The sequence below is a fragment of the Emydura macquarii genome, unplaced genomic scaffold, assembly GCF_026122565.2.
Source record: "Emydura macquarii macquarii isolate MOO-44397 ecotype Brisbane River unplaced genomic scaffold, CSIRO-AGI_Emac_v2 contig_1253, whole genome shotgun sequence".
Lineage (NCBI taxonomy): Eukaryota > Metazoa > Chordata > Testudines > Chelidae > Emydura > Emydura macquarii.
The window spans coordinates 71523100-71542778 of NW_027131390.1; the positions used below are offsets into that span (position 1 = coordinate 71523100).

The 19679-nt window shown below is 42.6% G+C and overlaps 1 protein-coding gene across 2 annotated transcripts in view; it reads right to left on the reverse strand.

The window, feature by feature from the left end:
* The window catches only part of AGPS (alkylglycerone phosphate synthase), a 142551-nt gene that overhangs the window by 87873 nt on the left and 34999 nt on the right, over positions 1–19679 (reverse strand). For both annotated transcript variants that reach the window (XR_010919851.1, XM_067549183.1), the window contains exons 3-6: positions 16886–16976; positions 7092–7212; positions 6927–7001; positions 5170–5241 (exon numbers count right to left, since the gene is read on the reverse strand). Coding sequence is in view for 1 of the 2 variants with exons in the window: in XM_067549183.1 (XP_067405284.1) it covers positions 5170–5241; positions 6927–7001; positions 7092–7212; positions 16886–16976 (359 nt within the window). In the remaining variant the exon portion in view is untranslated. The remainder of the gene's footprint in view (positions 1–5169; positions 5242–6926; positions 7002–7091; positions 7213–16885; positions 16977–19679) is intronic.

Sequence of the window (19679 nt, forward strand, 5' to 3'; positions counted from 1 at the left end):
GCATCTCAGTAGGTATGAAGCTGAGATGTTGATTCCGTGGTGGATGCACCATTTCCATAATTTCATCACCTCTCTGCACAATGACTGTGATTGGGCTCCTCCTTGTCTGTTTTTATATAACATGCATGTGATGTTATCTGTCATGACTTTTATTGTTTTGTTCTTTATAATCAGGAGGAAGTGTAAACATACGTTGCATACCGCATAGAGCTCCAGCAGATTTATATATAGGCATGCTTCCGATGGTGACCATCTACCCTAAGAAATGTGGTGCGATAGATGCGCTCCCCATCCAAATAAGGATGCATCTGTTGTGATGAAAGCAGGAGGAGGATCCTGAAAAAATGGGACTCCGACTGTCATGTTGTTGGGATGTACCCAGCACAGTAGTGAACGTTTGATGATGTTGGGCATTGTCAGTACCTCAAAGAGGCTGTGTGTGTGGTTTGTAGACTGTTGCACGTCATGCCAGTAGGCAGGGCATACGTAAGCATGCGTGTTGCACCACTAATGTAGTGGCCGCCATATGGCCCAGGAGTTGCAGACATGTGTGGACTGTCACAGTAGGACTCTTCTTTATGGATGAGATTAGATTCATGATGGTGGCAAATCTCTTTTCCGGTAGTGATGCTCGTGCAGATATTGAGTCCAGGTGGGCACCTATGAACGCTAACTGTTGTACTGGAACCAATGTGGATTTTTGCTGATTTATTATGAGACCCAGTTTTTGGAATAGAGCTATCATTTGTTGGGTAGCTTGTAATGCCTGTGCTCAATTGTTTGCTCTTATCAGGCAGTCAGGGGATAGAGGAATATCATTATTTTATGCCTGTGGAGATAAGCAGTTACCATGGCCAAATCTTTGAGAAGACTCTTGGTGCCATGGAGAGACCGAAAGACAGCACTCTGTACTGATAATGATGGTCTCCCAGAACGAATCTGAGAAACTGTCTGTGTGCTGAATGTATGGTGACATGGAAATAGGCATCTTGTAGGTAGAGGGCTGAAAACCAATCCCCTTGTTCCAGTGCTGGTATTGTAGTTGATAGTGTGACCATCTTGAATTTTTGTACTTCTACAAATTTGTTTAGCTTTCTGAGATCCACAATAGGTCTCCATCCTCCGCTTTTCTTCTGAGTTAAAAAGTAGTGGGAGTAGAAGCCCTTCCCTCTGTATTGTTGTGGCATAGGTTCTACCGTGCTTAGAAGTATTAGATGATCTACCTCTTGTCACAGTAGGTGCTTGTGAGATGGGTCCCTGAAGAGGGATGGGGAAGGGGGTTGGATACAAGGAGTGGTAATGGAGTATCCTACGCGTATGATCTCTAGCACCCATCTGTCCGACGTTATGGACTCCCAGATATTTAGAAAAGGGTGGAGATGATGGCCAAATTGATTCACGGTTGTTGTTAGCACTGGATGAGGGAGGTCGTTCAGGCCCTCAACCAATTTTTCAAAATTGCTGCTTTGTTGAAGACAATGGCTGCGACGTCGACTGGTTGGATTGGTTCTGTCGCCTTCTCCAAGGTCTTCGTCTATTTCTATCTTGCTGTCTTTTTTGCTGTGGATATTGGTATGTGTACTGTCTCCTTCTTGTAAGAGTGTATATCCCGAGCGTCCGCAGCATGGTTCATGAGTCCTTCATTGTATGCATGACTTAATCAGTCTTTTAATTGAACTTGGATTTGTTGAATTGGAGGTCTTCAATCGCAAACTGGAAGTCCTTTGGCAGAGCAGCTGAATGAAGTCAGGAAGCCCGTTGCATCATGATGGCAGTGGCCGTGATCCTGGTGGTTGTATCTGCTGCATCAAGGGCCTGCAATGCCGTCCTGGGACATGAGCTGTCCTTCATTGAAAAGAGATTGGAAATGTTCCCGCCTGTCCTCTGGGATCACTTCAATAAAGTCTGTTAATCTAGAGTATGTGTTGTAGTCATAACTGGACAGGAGTGCAGCGTAATTTGCCACACACAATTGTACTGTGGCCAAAGAGCATACCTTGCGGCCAAACAAATCCACCCTTTTTCCAATCCTTGTCTTGGGGCGTGGACTTGTAGTGGGTTTGTTTGCCCCTTTCGTGGGCCGCCTTGACAACAAGGGAGTTCGGAGAAGGATGCATGAATAAAAACTCCGCTCCCTTAGAGGAGGCATAGTATTTTTTGTCCACTCTTTTGCATGTTGGAGGAATGGTAGCTGGAATTTGCCCGGTGTTATTGGCAGGCTCCAAGAGTGCCTCATTCATTGTTAAAACTGTTTTGGATGGGGTTGTCGTATGCAAAATTGTAAGAGTATTTGGTGGGTCTGGGAGACCTCCTCAAGTGGAATCTCCAGGTCTTGCACCACTCTTTTAAACAAATCCTAGAACTGCCTGAAGTCATCTGCGCTTGTGGGTGAGGGTGGTATTATGACCTCATCCGGCGATGAGGTAGAGTTGTGCAGTGTTGGTGACCCTTCCTGCTCTGATACGTCTTCCAGCTCTTCAGTAACTTCAGGGGGAGGTTCCTGAACTAGTTGAAGCTTTTTTGGGAATCTCTCCCTCTTGGTAATCGGGAGGATTCATGTCCTGGGTCAGAGGATGGTCTCAGAGATTTTTTCATTAGGATCATTTTGAACCTGTGCTCTCCTAGCCCGTTCCTTTAAATTCTTACAGTGGGGACACTTTTGAGAGATATGTCCCTCACCAAGGCAGCAAATGCATTGGGAATGCCTGTCTGAAACTGGCATAGAGTCCCTGCAGGACAAACACTGTTTAAAGCCTGGGGAACAAGGTGTGATTGTTTCTAAGAATAACTACTCTAATCTATGGGATTATAAAAAGAATTTTTTTTTTAATAGAGAAGGAATAAAGTGAAAAACTGACTAAACTATTGGAAAAAACTAACACTAAACTATCCTATCTAACCGCTAAATGGGTTGTGAGGAGAGCTGTGGCAGGCTGTCTTGGACTGTGGACGGTTGAGAAGAAACTGAGGGGCTCAGGCCGTGTGCGCGACTCTAGGTGCCAATGGCACTGCGAGACGAGTTGTGCATGTGTGACCCAAACAGGCACTGCTTGCGGAAATCTCTGATCCAGACACGAGGACACCTGGAGTGGAGCAGTGACAGGGACACCACTCAATTAAGAACCTGACATTGCTCTGCTTATTTGGAGCTGATAAAAGATGTCAGTCCCAGGATTAAAGTCTTCTGTTTTCCCACATAGGACCTGAAAAGCATTTCCACCTCTCTACTGAGGACAAATCTGAGGGGTTGGGGTACAGGACCTTCCTTCATGAGGAATTCACAGTATTCTTATCAGCAAATTAAAGAAGTATGGGTTGAATGAATGGACTATAAAATGGATAGAGAACTGGCTAGAGCATAGGGCTCAACGAGTAGTGATCAATGGCTCCATGTCTAGCTGGCAGCCGGTCACAATAAATCTTCATTAATGGTCTGGAGGATGGGGTAGATTGCACCCTCAGCAAGTGTGCAGATGACATTAAGCTAGGGGGAGTGGTAGATACCCTGTAAGGTAGGGATAGGATACAGAGTGACCTAGACAAATTGGAGGATTGGGCCAAAAGAAATCTGATGAGGTTCAACAAGGACAAGTGCAGAGTCCTGCATTTAGGACAGAAGAATCCCATGCACAGCTACAGACTGGGGACCGACAAGCTAGGCAGCAGTTCTGCTGAAAAGGACCTGGGGGTAACAGTGGATAAGAAGCTGGATATGAGTCAGCAGTGTGCCCTGGTTGCCAAGAAGGCTAACAACATATTGGGCTGCATTAGTAGGAGCATTGCCAGCAGATCGCGGGAAGTGATTATTCCCCTCTATTCGGCATTGGTGAGGCTGCATTTGGAGTATTGTGTCCAGTTTTGGGCCCCCCACTACAAAAAGGATGTGGAGAAGTTGGAGAGAGTCCAGCGGAGGGCAACAAAAATGATTAGGGGCTGGAGCACAAGACTTATGAGGAGAGGCTAAGGGAAGTAGGCTTGTTTAGTCTGCAGAAGAGAAGAATGAGGGGCGATCTTATAGCAGCCTTTAACTACCTGAAAGAGGGTTCAGGAAGGGTGGAGCTAGGCTGTTCTCAGTGATGATAGAACAAGGAGCAACGGTCTGAAGTTGCAATGGGGGAGGACTAGGTTGGACATTAGGAAAAAGTTTTTCACTAGGAGGGTAGTGAAGCACTGGAATGGGTTACCTAGGGAGGTGGTGGAATCTCCATCTTTAGAGGTTTTTAAGCTGCGGCTTGACAAAGCCCTGGCTGGGATGATTTAGCTGGGGTTGGTCCTGCTTTGAGCAGGGGGTTGGACTAGATGACCTCCTGAGGTCCCTTCCAACTGTAATATTCTATGATTCTATGAATGTCTGGATCTGAATGTGTCTGTCCTATTGTGTAAAGGCCCAGCATGTAAAACAGTAGTCCAAGGAATGGTTTTCTCTGAGGCACATCGAATGCTTGGCCTCAGACTTCAGGAATCTGAACTGACATGACGCCTCAGAACTGAGCCAGATATGATCCAAGAAATAACTGAGCAACAATAAACTACATAAAGTTCACTGTCCAAAAAAAAAAAAAAAAAAAAAAAAAAAAAACAGATTAGAGATGAAATTACCAAGAAAAAAAAATTCATTGACAGATCAAAGCTACCTATGCCCACAGCTAACTACAGAAAAAGGTAACTGCCTGCAGTGCTTCTTGTAACTTCTACTCTCAATGTTTGGTGCTGCATACTTATTCAGGCCCAAATGGAATCTGCTTTTCTAGAAGGTTCCCAAAGTGCAGCAGCACCAGTGGGAATATGCAGAAGCCATTGCGAAGCATAAATTGCTACCCTTACATAGTGAAACATTCTAGTGCTGACAGATGTAAAAGGCTTCCACTAGCTTTTAGTGAACTAAGAATAGCAAATAAAATTATAAATTCTATGGGATCTATTTGTCTTCAAAATTATAGTAATTATTTACCTTGTCAGACAAAGTCTTGACATATGACTACTACTTTAACAGCACTTTATAAATATACACTCAACACCTCTAAATGCTCAAGTTACACCTATGTAGAGCTGGCTGATTTATTGCCATGATCTCATACCACTAGCCACCTGAATTGAATTTATAAAGAATTATGTAACTTTATTAGTGTAAATTTATCCTAACAAAATTTTTAAAGGTACAATACTTACCACCAAATGGTATTATGCAAAGATTGTGTTTGCAGGCTAGTTCCACAATTTTAACTACATCCTCATGGCAATCTAAGAATAAATAGAAAAAAGAGTTAGAACAGGCTTTTGAATAGTTAGCTTCAATTTAAGCGCACTTACTAGTTGTCTGCTAATTCTTTAGGGCTTGATAGTTCTTTCAGACACTCTAATAGTGTAGAAGCCTCTTTTCAAAGTTAGGACAGAGACTTCCAAGAATAAATGGGCTCAAACTGCCAAAACTGAACTGAAACAGTACCAAAATACACTGAAGCTGTGGAGTTATTCCAGACTGAAAGCATCTTCAGGTTTAAATTATACAGAAAGCCCAAGATTCCTGACCTACCCATGGATCATCATCAACAGCTGGGGAACTTGCAGAGCAAGAGACATAGAAGTCAAATTATTCAGTGTGTAAAGTTGAGGAGGTTTTTTTATTTCATTTTAAAATAAATACCTAAAATACATCTAATTGAGAATTAGATCCAATCTAATTGAGAACAATGAAAAATAGCCGTCATTTTGAAAAGGGGCAGTTCTTAGTAAATTTCTCTGAAGGAAATGCTTTTTTTTTCTCTGAAGGAAAGGCTCTGGTAACAAGCTTTCAGTTACTAAAAATAATGGCAAAAAAAGTTAAGATTAAGCCCAACTACTTCTTTTCAGAAGCTACCCTTCGGCACCATATCTATACAACAGATAAGGCAGGAGAGTGAAATTAGGGGTCCATGTGCACATGTGCAAGAAAATAGAAGGAATGCCAGAAAGAGGGTGAAACTAGGGTGGGTGCATACAGGAGACCATGGAGGACAGGGGGAAGGAGGGATATGGGTTGTGAATAAGAAGGTGCAACAGGCAGGAGGAATTTGGAGAGCACAAGACAGAGAAACAGGGGTATGAAGTCCGGCTGCTTTGCATGGCAAAGCAGCTGTAAACCTAACTAATTGGCCAGTAAGCTCTGGCTGCTTTCATGCTGCTCCAGAATGACAAAGAAGCCACAGCATACTTGTGAATATGACCATAAAAATTAAAATAAAAAAGATTTAAGGTTGACACTTGGTATCTTCAAATCATTAGAAATATTGCATGTCAATGTTCTCTTTTAGTTTCTTGTATACAGTTCATGCATGAAATTTTTAATTAAAAAAAAAAAAAGGAAATTTCCAGACAAACTGTGTTAAAATGGCATTAAGGCTGAGAATACATATCAGTAGTTCAGATATGTCAGTGAATTACAGGAATGTTGTAATTATCCCAAACCAAGTGCTAAAACCGCAGGAAATTCAGTTACAGTATGCATGAAGCAATTGGTCATCAGTACAAAAAGGGCACACAGCACCAAGTCAATGTTTAATCATTTATTAAAATTGAGAAATTGTATGCAGTCATTTGATTATAATTATGAGCATTAACCTGACAATGAAAGACTGTTACTTAGAACTATCAACTGAAATTAAAGTCCTTATGATAAATATAAAACTGTATTGAATACCCCATGGTAACATACATTTTCACTTTGCAATCTAGATATTCTCTCATCTCTATAAGTAAAAATGGTCACTCTTAAAAAGGTGAGACAGAAGCCATTTTTGACTCCTTGGCATAAATTTATTGCCAGCAAATGACAAAGTGAGATATCTGACTCGTGTGATAGGACTGCTTCCCAAACTACTACCCTTCATTATCAGTTACGGGGAGCTACAGCCTCCAAAGCAAAGTAAAAAATAATTTTAAAAGTTTACCTGGCCATACAACTATATCGGGAATTCGTTTAAACATTCCTTCCCTGAGCACAAATAGCTCATGCAGGCAATGACCTGAAGTACAAAAAATATTAAGTTACAAGGACTTTTACGCTTTTAGAAGTATATTTGATTTTTAAAATTACACATTTAATTTGATCTTACCATGAGCTCTGAACACCCTATCTTCTGCTTCTTGTGAATAAGAAATATTAGTGGCTCTAAGATCCTGAAGAAGTTCTTCATTTACAATAGATGGGGGTACATCACTAGTATTTAAGGAAGCCTACAATAAAAGAAAAAAATCATTACTACTAGCGAGTCCCCTAAAGCATGCTGGTCTCTTGTGACAAACCCAAATACCCAGATTAGAGTTTGTGGATGATAAACCCAACAAGAGAGGGTACTCACCTTGTTCAGTAACTGAGGTTCTTTGAGATATGTTCCAGATGTGTTCCCCCTGTAGGTGCAACAGCGTCTTTGCATCTAGAGTCAGAGATCTTCAACAGCAGTTTCCATCAGACAGCACATTCGCACCTCCCCTGCCACACACAGTGCACAGAAAGTATATATAGCACTGTGCGGTCCAACCACCCTCAGTTCCTTCTCTGCCACAGAGCTCAGATATCACGCTCCGAAGCAGAGGGGAGGCTGGTGCGTAGCAGAGCATCCATGGGGACATACATCTCGAAGATGCAGTTACTGCATAAGGTAAGTAATACTTTCTTCTTCTTTGAGTGATGTCCCCATGGGTGGTCCACTGTGGGGGACTATAAATCAGTGTCCCTAGCTGGAAGGCTGGGGCTTCGGGGCGGCTTGTATAGCCAAGGATAGGACTGTACGTCCAAAGATCATGTCTGCAGAGGAATCCTACATAATGGCGTAGTGTGAGGCAAATGTATCTGAAGATGCCCACGTGGCTGCCTTGCACTTGTCAATAATTGGAACATTGTTAAGAAATGCAATGGACTTTGACGGTGCTCGTGAGAATTGTGTTCTGATCAAGGTAGGAGCCTGTTCATTATGGAGTTCATATGAAAGGCGTATGCATTGTGAAATCCATTTAGAGAGGCACTGTTTCGATATAGCATCGCCCTTGGACCACTCGTGGTAGATATGAACAGATGTGGTGATTTTCTGAATGGTCTAGTTCTATCCAAGTAGAATGATAATGCAAGCCTTATGCCAGGGTATGGAGAGCTGCATCTTGCTGGTTACTATGTGGTTTGGGAAAAAAGGTGGGGAGGCGTGTAGGTTGGTTCAAATGAAAAGGTGTTATAACCTTGGTAGAAATTTGGGGTGTGGACGAAGTGTGACTTTGTCCTTATCAAACACAGTATATGGCAGGTGTGCCATGAGGGCCAAGATTTCTCCCACCCGTCGGGCCAAGATGATGGCAACAAGAAAGGCAGTTTTCATAGCTAGATGTAAATGTGAGCATATTGCTATTGGTTCAAACGGGGGTCTCATGAAAGATCATAAGACTAGGTTTGGATCCCAGGAAGGAATGGGGGCTCATATCTCATGGGTATAGACTTTGGATGCCCTTTATGAAACGCTTAACAAGGGGTGTGTGAATATTAAGTATCCTTCAACAGGATGGTGAAAAGTAGTGATAGCCAGGTGTACTCTGGCCGAGCTATTGGCCAGTGCACCCTGTTTGAGTTGGAGGAGGTAGTCCAGGATGAGTGGTAATGGAGAGGCTTCGATACACCTAGAGACACACCAACGTTAGAATCTATTCCATTTCTGTGTGTACGTGCGTCTAGTGGTGTCATATCTGTTATGTAATAGATGTATTTCACTGGGTCAAAGCAAGCTACTTCTAGACCCCTGAACCAAGAAGGAGCCACACTTTCAGATGGAGTGTTTGTGGATTGGGGTGACGAACATGTCCCAGTGTCTTGTGAAAAGAGCCATGATGCTGGAGGAAGGTTGATAGGCTGGCAGAGCATCATATGAAGCAGATAGGTGTACCGTACTTGTTGAGGCCATGTTGGGGCTTTAAATAGGATGTGAGATCAGTCTTCCTGTATTTTGCATGAGACTCAGAACAGGATGGCAAAAGGGGAAGAATGCACACATTCTGTTGTCTGTTCCAAGTTATGAGAAAAGTATCCCCCATCCATCATTCCTTGTCCCAGAACTTTGGAGCAAAACTGGGGTCAATGGGTGTTCTGTTGGGTGGCAACAGATCAATGGTAGGATGGCCCCACTGACAGAATATGGGTTGGAGTGCTCTCATGTCTAGTTCCCTTTTGTGTTAGTGAAAGAAGGTCCTTCTCAAGGTGTCTGCCATGATGTTCTGATGCCTGAGGAGGTATGCAGCTGAAACAGAGATGTAGTTTTGAATACAAAAGTTCCATAAATTGATTGCTTCCTGAAGCAGCCAGGAGGTGTGGCCTCCCTTGGAGATTGGTGGCGAGGGAAGGTCAAATCCCCTCTGGGGGACGGAACCTGGAAGTCCATATCCCCCCACCTGACCAGAAGCAAAGGGGCCAGACAGGACGGGGAAGTATAATGGGCGGGCATTCCAGCTCAGTTGGGAGAGAGCAGCCGAGGAAGAAGGATGTCTCTCTCTGGGTGCTGGGACCAGAGCCTGACTGCTACCCTGGAGAGAAGCTGCCTGAGTTGCCCACCGACTGGGGCCCTGAGGATCTGCCGGAGCCACCTGAGCCAGGTGTACCCGACAAAGTACCTGGGCTGTGTGACCCGGAGGAACTGCCATCTGCTAAAGGTCCCGAGGAACTACCGGACCTGCCACCAACTGATGAGGCCGAAGGGTTGTGGAACCTCCCACTGGCAGAGTAACCTGAGGAGACGAAGGGTGACTCGGAGAACAAGATACTCCAGGAAAAAGGGGGGAAGGAAGGAGCTCAGGGAAGCCAGACATCAGTCCGGCTGTGTTATGGCCCATAGCTGAGTCAGTGCATTTTGGCTGGATCCCCACTGATTAAGTGACAGGACACCCCGTCACTGCCAGGGCCCTGGGCAGGAACGCAGTGGAGTTGGGTGGGCCTGCATCCCCCACCCCTCTTCCTATCCCGACTTTGGGGTGATGGCCCCACATAATGCCAGAGACTATTTGCCTCAGGGGCCCTGCCCTGCCTAAGAGCCCAGGCTTTGAACTGTTTGCTCGCCCTACACAGTGCTGGAAACTGCTCTCCATTGACTGCCCCGCCCGGCCTGAGGGCCTAGGCTTTGAGCTGTTTGCTTGCCCTACAGAGGGCTAGACACTATCTGCCTGCTCAGCCCGGCCCTGACTGAGGGTCCGGGCCACAGATTATGTGATTGCCCTACCTAAGGGTTGGGGCCCAAGACTGTGGGATTGCCCAGCTAGGCTAAAGAGGCCACGAACTGCTAATTTTCCCCCCTCTATCTTAAGCCTCCCCACAGGACATAGCGGCCGGGAGATGTGGCCTCCTTCGGAGATTGTTGATAAGGGAAAGCCTCCACCCCCCGCTCACGCCAGGGAACATTTACACTTCCGAACAGAGAGAATGAGATCTCACTCCTCCCTGCCTATTGACATAGTACATGCAGGTGAGATTGTCTGTCATCACTCGTATCATCTGATCTTTGAGGAGAGGTAAAAAATGTCAGGCATTGCGAACTGCTCTTAGTTCTAAGAGATTGATGTGAAGAGTTGATTCAGTGGGTGTCCATCTGTCCTATATCTTGTGTTCAAGCAAGTGTGCTCTCCCTGCTGATGAAGGACTCATCGGTGGTTAAAACCATGGTAGGTGAGGGTTAGAGAAAAGGGACCCTGGCACAAATGTTGTTGGGATGCGTCCACCAGAGCAGAGTCCTTGATTTGTTTTGGCATGGACAATAGCTTCTGTATGCTGTGTTTGTGAAGAAGGTACATGGTGCAGAGCCAGCCCTGGAGACATCACATATGTAACCTCATATGTCTGACTACGAAAGTGGCTGCTGCCATGTAATCCCACGAGCTGGAGGCATGTTTGCACTGGTCTCAAGGAAGATTTTGAGGTTGATAAGGAGATTAAGCTTTTGAAAACATTCATCATTGTGTGAACCGCTCGGAACACTTTAGCGTCAGAGAGAGCTTTGAGGAGGCAATTGTCCAAGTATGGGAAGATCATGATTCCTCTTTCTTAAGCAACCACTCAGAGTACTTTGGAAAAAACTCACAGCACTGTTGCTAGGCCAAAAGGCAGTACTCTGTACTAGAAATGGTTGTTGCCTATTGAGAATGGTAAGAAGCCTCTGTGAGCAGGATGTATCGTGATATGGAAGTTTGCATCCTGTAGTCTAAGGGCCAAGAACCAGTCCCCCTGTTCCAGTGCTGTATGATGGCGGAGAGGGTGACCATCTTGAATCATTGCAGTTTGACAAACTTTTTTAGGTTGTGAAGGTCCAGAATGGGACACCAACTGCTGGATTTCTTCTGAACCAGGAAGTAGTGGGAATAGAATCCTTGTCTTGTGGCTCCCTGTTGGAGAAGACTGTTTAAGTCCACCCAGAGGATGGGTTCGTGAAAGGGGTCCCTGAAGAGGGATGGGGAGAGGGGATGGCAAGATGGCATAGTTAGGAAGGGGATGGAATATCCTTCCTTGATTATTTCCAGGACCCATTTGTCCGAAGTGATAAGCATCCAAGATGGTAGGAATGGAGCTAATCAGTTGCCAAACTGGTGGTCTGTTTGTGATGTCATAGATTGCAGGGACAGGTGGAATGGAGGGGGTGTTCTTGGGCCATCGACCACACCTTCAAAATTGTTGTTTGGTGGCATAGCAGCAGTTGAGGTCAATGCCGAGGTCTTGGTCGGTGCCGATATCAGTGCAATCGGTTGTTTCAGAGCCACAAAAAGGGCCTTGGAGCTGCGAATGTGGTCACAGGTTTGCTTTGGTCACCACAAATATAAGGTGGTGCCGAGAGCTGGTGATGTGCCCTGGTATGGTCCTTCTACCTTGTCTTAAGGGCTGAAGAATTCAGTTTCTCTGAAGCACTCTGTTCCCCATCAGGAGTCGTTGACACCCTGGATCTAGTCAGGGACAGCATTCTTGGAGTTTGTACCAAGTTGAGGAGGGGGTTGCTTTTTCTTTCCGTTGGCCCAGTCAAAGGATATTTTTCTCTTAGTCGGGTGTGGAGAGTGAAGGTCGGTAGCCAATCCTGACGATCGTGAGGGCCTCTCTGGGGAGGAACGTGAGCCAGGATCTGAGGCTGGACAAAGGGACTTCTTCATCAGGAGCAATTTAAGTCTGATGTCCCCGTCCTTTCTTGCTCTAGATGCCAAGTCCAGGCAGTGGAAGCACTTCTGAGAAACATATTCCTCTCCCAAATAACAAATGCATTCTGTGTGGCCGTCCATTATTGGTAAGGCAGCCCCGCAGGAGACACCTGTTAAATCCTGGAGAACTGGGCATAAGGGTGAGGTAATACCAGGAAGGGAGGGAAGCGGGAAAACAGAAACCTACATTATGCGAAATACTGCAGGGTTGTAGAAATTAAAATAAAGTATTAGGAAAAAACTAATACTAATTTTTTTTTTGAAGGAAGAAAGAGGAAAAAAACCAAAGAACTAACTAACTAAGGGAGAGTTTTACTACAGAATTATCTAAGGAGAAGATGAAAAACGGGCTCTGCTAAGGGTTGCGTTCCAGACCACAGGTGGTAGAGAAGGAACTGAGGGTGGTGGTACTACACAGCGCTATGTATATTTCCTGTGCATTGCGCAAGGCAAGGGAGGTACGCATGTACGGTCCAAGGGGCCAAGTTATTGAAGATCTCCAACTCCAGACACAAAGGTGCTGCCAGCACCTACAGTAGAACATCCATAGAGACATAACTCGAAGAAAATATGGATATTTATTTGAATTTAACCCAATTAAAGTTATCTTCATTATCATCCTTGGCCTCAATTCTAACTACACTATGTACCAATCCCTTTTGATTTCTCCACTCAATTGCAGTCTCTTCTGTAGACTGGACCTCTCAGTGATCCCTCTGATGCTTATTTTTCAGATAAAGTGTTCAGTAGGTCACTGTGACAAGCCTGTGTATTTGTTCAATACAATAGTCCACAGTGCTTCACAAAGACTACCTCAACATATTCTTACTCCCTAACACTGTGATTAAGGAAAGATCACAAAAAAGTCAGCTGGAACAGGATGAATTACAGGATTTACCCCTTCACCAAACATAAAGACACAAGGAAAGATCTTTACAGACTAAGTGCAATTCTGCTCTGAAAAGAAACTAAAAATGGCGGTGGAGATTCCATCTTCTGTTTTTCTTTGGTTCCTAAGCAATTTTGCAATGTTACCAGTAAAAAGTTACTTTCAGATAAAACTGGGTTCTTCCCTTTTCACACGTAAGTATTAATAATTCTCCAAGCAAAACTTTAACTTCACTTACAGGTGATCTGATTAAAAACTGAAATTTTGAGTATTCAAACTTTTGAGCTATGACCATCTGAAATTTCTAATCCTGATACCCTACAGTTCACTTTCATTCAAAACAAACAAACAAAACAAACATGTTTATCAAATGAGGACAGTAATAGCGGGGGGGAATCATTTTCCAATTTGAGAAATTTTTAGAAATATTAAAAAATTAAAGATTGCTTGAATTAAAAAAATAAGGGAATGCTGTCAGCTTCAGTCCCACATATATGTTTTGCTTTAAGAACTTTCACAAAACCCAAGAGAAAAATTTCCACGATTCTCCCAAATTATGTTAGTCTGAGTGTTAGTTTTCCCTGCAAGGTTTGCAATCCAAATGCAGGTGCATTCTTACACTTATTTTAAGCTCTTCAGGGCTGGGACCCTCTTTCTGTTATATGTTTGTACAGTGCTGAGCATATTAGGGCCCTTATCAGCTCCCCAGGCACGCCCATAAAACAAATAATAAATAATTGTATATGTGAACTAAAGAGAAACTTAGTGGCTTCTTTGACTAGTCTATATTCAGGAAGTTTTTGGAGAGTGTCGCTGACAATTTCCTGGTGCAAGTGCTGGAGCAACCAACTAGGGGCCGAGCTTCTCTTGATCTCCTGCTCACAAACAGGGAGGATTTGGTAGGGGAAGTAGAAGTGGGTGGCAACCTAGGCAGCAGTGACCATGAGATGGTCGAGTTCAGGATCCTGACGAAAGGAAGAAAGGAGAACAGCAGGATACGGACCATGGACTTCAGAAAAGCGGACTTTGACTCCCTCAGGGAACTGATGGGCAGGATTCCCTGGGAGGCTAATATGAGGGGGAAAGGAACCCAAGAGAGCTGGCTGTATTTTAAAGAGACCGTATTGAGGGCACAAGAGCAAACCATCCCGATGTGCAGAAAGAATAGCAAATATGGCAGGCGTCCAGCTTGGCTTAACAAAGATGTCCTTGGCGAACTTAAACGCAAAAAAGAAGCTTACAAGAAGTGGAAGCTTGGTCAGAGGACTAGGGAGGAGTATATAAACACTGCTCGAACGTGCAGGAATGAAATCAGGAAGGCCAAAGCGCAATTAGAGTTGCAGCTAGCAAGGGAAGTGAAGGGGAACAAGAAGGGTTTCTACAGGCATGTTGCCAACAAGAGGAAGGTTCAGGAAAGTGTGGGCCCCGTGTGAGAATGTGGGAGGCGACCTAGTGACGGAGGATGTGGAGACAGCTGAGTACTCAATGCCTTTTTTGCCTCTGTCTTCACAGACAAGATCAGCTCCCAGACTGCCGTACTGGGTGGCACAGAATGGGAAGGAGGCGAACATCCCGCAGTGCTGAAGGAACGGGTTCAAGACTATTTAGAAGGATTGGACATTCACAAGTCCATGGGGCCGGATGCAATGCACCGAGGGTGCTGAGGGAGTTGGCTGAGGTGATTTCAGAGCCATTGGCTATTATCTTTGAGAGCTCGTGGCAACAGGGGGAGGTCCCTGAGGACTGGAAAAAAGCAAATATAGTGCCCATCTTCAAAAAAGGGAGGAAAGAGGATCCAGGGAACTACAGACCGGTCAGCCTCACCTCAATCCCTGGAAAAATCATGGAGCAGGTCCTTAAGGAATCCATTTTAAGGCACTTGGAAGAGAGGAAGGTGATCAAGAACAGTCAACACGGTATTCTTATCAGCAAGTTAAAGAAGTATGGGTTGGATGAATGGACTATAAAATGGATAGAGAACTGGCTAGGGCATAGGGCTCAACGAGTAGTGATCAATGGCTCCGTGTCTAGCTGGCAACCAGTCACAAGCGGAGTTCCCCAGGGGTCGGTCCTGGGGCCGGTTTTGTTCAACATCTTCATCAATGATCTGGAGGATGGGGTAGATTGCACCCTCAGCAAGTTTGCGGACGACACTAAGCTGGGGGGAGTGGTAGATACCCTGCAAGATAGGGATAGGATACAGAGTGACCTAAACAAACTGGAGGATTGGGCCAAAAGAAATCTAATGAGGTTCAACAAAGAAAAGTGCAGAGTCCTCCACTTTGGAAGGAAGAATCCCAAGCACAGCTATAGACTGGGGACCGACGAACTGGGCAGCAGCTCTGCAGAAAGGGACCTGGGGGTAATGGTGGATAAAAAGCTGGATATGAGTCAGCAGTGTGCCCTGGTTGTCAAGAAGGCTAATGGCATATTGGGCTGCATTAGGCATTGCCAGCAGGTCACGGGAAGTGATTATTCCCCTCTATTCGGCATTGGTGAGGCCGCATTTAGAATATTGTGTCCAGTTTTGGGCCCCCCACTACAAAAAGGATGTGGACAAGTTGAAGAGAGTCCAGCGGAGGGCAACAAAAATGATTAGGGGGCTGGAGCACAGGACGTATGAGGAGAGGCTGAGGGAACTGGGCTTGTTTAGTCTGCAAAAGAGAAGAGTGAGGGGGGATTTGATAGCGGCCTTTAACTACCTGAAAGGGGGTTCCAGGGAGGATGGGGCTAGGCTGTTCTCGGTGGTGGCAGATGACAGAACAAGGAGCAACGGTCTCAAGTTGCAGGGCGGGAGGTCTAGGTTGGACATTAGGAAAAAGTTTTTTACTAGGAGGGTGGTGAAGCACTGGAATGGGTTACCTAGGGAGGTGGTGGAATCTCCATCCTTAGAGGTTTTTAAGCTGAGGCTTGACAAAGCCCTGGTTGGGATGATATAGCTGAGGTTAGTCCTGCTTTGAGCAGGGGGTTGGACTAGATGACCTTCTGAGGTCCCTTCCAACTCTAATATTCTATGATTCTATGATATTAATTGTAAATAAAAAGTGTAAATGGTGAAAGGTGAATTTGATTTAAAAAATTTGATTTAAAAAAATTCCGCTTTTATAAGTGTTATAACACCAAATGATTTTAAACATAACTATGTTCTGTGAACTGAACACAAATATTAGAGATGCCTTAAAACCCTAACCATCTATTAAAGCTTGCTGGAATGTTCAGGAAAAGGTCTAGTTTAATATCCCAGTTACCCTGACATAGCCAGAATTTTCAATGCCTAGAGACACATTCAAATACTATACAATCTCAGACACATGATATACATGGGCAACTTATCAAACAAGTTCAATAGGCACTGTCATTCTGCAGAAATTATTTAAAATGGTATGTAACAGTTTAACTACTATATTTTCTGTATTTTGTTTCTCATTGCAAACAGTAATTAAAATATTTACTCCAAAATGAAAGTTCCTTTCTCTGCAGGCACCTTTATTCAGCAGTCTGAGACAATACACCACACCATGCACAAAGTAACCCCAATATTCCCTGTACAAGAAGCTAATCTATTGAGTGAAATAGTGTGACATTACAGCAGCTATTTGGACTTTCAGTAATCTTAAATCACCCAACTTTTGATATATAATACAGTCTATAAGGACTTTTTAAAATAAATATATTGCATTAATATTAAGGCACTCAACCATGTGCAAGAGCATTCTGAGGATAACAGCATGAGTGATGTCTAATAGATGAATGGTTATGTCATCATGTGTGTAATGATATGTTAGCTGAAAAAGCCAGTTCCTTCAATTTACTTACTCTACATGTAATTTTGTGCTCCAAACTTGCTCCTAAGGTTTTTTCCATCCATTCCTTCAAAATAGGTAACACCATACCACTCAACCTGTACCTGAAACATGAATTTTATATTACATTGAGTCTTTTTAATATGAAATGACTTTATTTAAATCAGATAAACATCTTACTTGTTTGTATTTATGCAGAAAAATGGTAAAGTTTATTTGATTTAAAATTTATACCCATGTCTTCAAAATTATGCATACACAGTGTTAAATATAAAACAATTATATAGAAGTGTTAAGACTATATGCCTTAAAAACGGATTCAACTTTGTCTAATGGAAATGTAGATATTACCATCTACACAAATGTTTAATTTTTGAATCCTAGTACTTTTTTACCTCTGATATATTTTGTGCCAATGAGTTGTACAGGATATTACATAATGTGCAAAAAAGTACTTCCTTTGATCAATTTAAAATTTCTTTCCTTTCCTTTGAATGTCCTGTTGTTTTGTATATTATGGGAAATAGCAAAAACAGGAGCACCTGATTACCTTCTGTATACCATTCATTTGCACACCTATGTAATACCACTCATTTTTCCCCCCTCTCTGAACTACACTGTGACAAATCTTTTCCATCTCTTCATACAGAAGCCCTTTATGTCATTGATAATTTTCACCCATTCCTGAATAACTCCCATTTCTGTCGCCCCCCCCCCCGTTTTTTTTTTTTGGAAGCATGACCAAAACTGAACACAAAATTCCAAGGTGGGGCAATTCCATTAATATACAGTAGAACTGTACAATAGTTTCAGTATTTATATAATTATTTTTATATTTGAACTTTTACTTTTGACCTCCGACTGTACATTGAACAGATTTTCACTGACCCAAAAGCATGTCAGGCCATTTTGCTTACAACTTGTGATTCACAATTAAGAAGTGAAATCCTGGCCCAATCAAAATCAATGACAAATCTCCCACTGCCTTTTTAACAGGGCCAAGATTTCACCCTAAGATGTTTTGTTGAATCAGACTTTTCATATATCTAAAGTTACAAATATAATGCCATTACATGCACGTTTCTACACTGTTTTAATAATTTCCCTACTTTAATGCTTTATTTATATTCTTGATATGTACTTTCTGTAATTGTTACATACTGAGAAAAGTATTTTTCCCCCTGTGAATTTAAAAAAGGGAGAAGAGTACATACTGAATAAGTCTCCTTTTACCATTTCTTAGAAAGTCTTTGATAGTGTTAATAGCAAGATTTTTTTTAAGTTGAACTGCATAGAAAGATAATTTGCTTGTGTCCCTTCTATTGCTTATTTATGCTGTATGACAGTTTCCATTTCCCCCTCAAATAAGCCTTTTCTGCTAACTTTAATCTTCAACATACCAGGTCTTGACATTCCTGATTTCACCAACAGACTCTCTAGTGGTCCATGATTTCCCACCCCTCAGTGGAGAACAGAGGTTGAATCTTTCACTGAGCTTTTCTCCCCTGTGTTAGTTGGAATTCTGAGTAAGTACAAAACAAGTTTTACAGTCTTATTAAAAATCTCTTCCCCACTCAATTGCTTATATTTTGGTCTTTTGTGATGTCAATCTCTCTGATTTGTCACAAGTCCCCCAGGGGTTCTCCAGTACAGAAAGTCAAGACTAGATATTATAAAGAAAAAGATTAAAAACCTTTGATGATTTTATGAACCCTAAAAGAGAAAAAAAGGCACAAACTTTACTCTGCTCTGTAGTTCTCCTTTAAAAAGAACTCTCGTTTCAGAGTCTGATTGCCTGGAAAGTATTTCCCCACAGTCAGTATGCTTAACATAATCATTTCAGAATTCAAGCCTAGTCTGGAACAGTCACATTTTTCTTTAAGACGTTTTCTTGGCTAACTTAATTGCTTCTAATAGTTAACTTGTATTATATCATTTCATTTTCTACTCACTAAGATGGCAACCTCATAATGAAGTTTAAATTTAGTTTGTTATGATTGACTCAAAATTCAAATTCTCATTTAGAATGTTACAGAAGTTGCTGCCATTAATTCTTATAGCTAATCTTTGTAAGATATTATGCTAACTCAGCATACTTTTGGTGCTATGCTACTGATACTTATTACCAATAACTTGCAAATTGAGTTCTAGCTTCATGTTGGTTCAAACTGAAGGTCTTTCTCCAGATATTAAAAATAAACCACAGCAACAAAGTTTCAGAAAGACATTTGAAAGTTGAAAAGTGTACAAGATCAAGACAAGACCATAGTCCAAAAAGTTTAGAAAAAGTGTGGTAGAATTTGTAGGTAAATAAAATGACTTGGCTTCAAGATATCTTCCACTTGAGTCCTGCTCAAGTGTAAGCACTAATCTAATCCATGTTGCTAAATGATTTTATCAAGTAGCAAAATCTGAACTAATACTTTGTGTTTACGTAACATAGTTCAGGCAATGAACACCAAATGCAGAAAGCTAGATATGTGTAGAAAGTGGGGATGTAGATTTCACTGATAAAGGGTATTTTGGTCATAAGTTTACTTAAATGAAGAATATTCATTCTGCACTAGTCATGGTTAAAACAGCAGTTTCCCTGGAGATTGCCCTACATTCTTACCATTCACTAATTAAGTTATAGCTTTAAGTAAAAAAGAAAAAAAAATGAAAATACAGCCATCCAGTCCTTAAATTTTAACTGTACTATTATTTTAAGTTATTTTAATATACATAGATTTAAGGTCTGATAAAATTGTTTTAGAATTTTAGATGACCCATTCACACAATTCTGTATAAAACTGTAAAGTGATAAT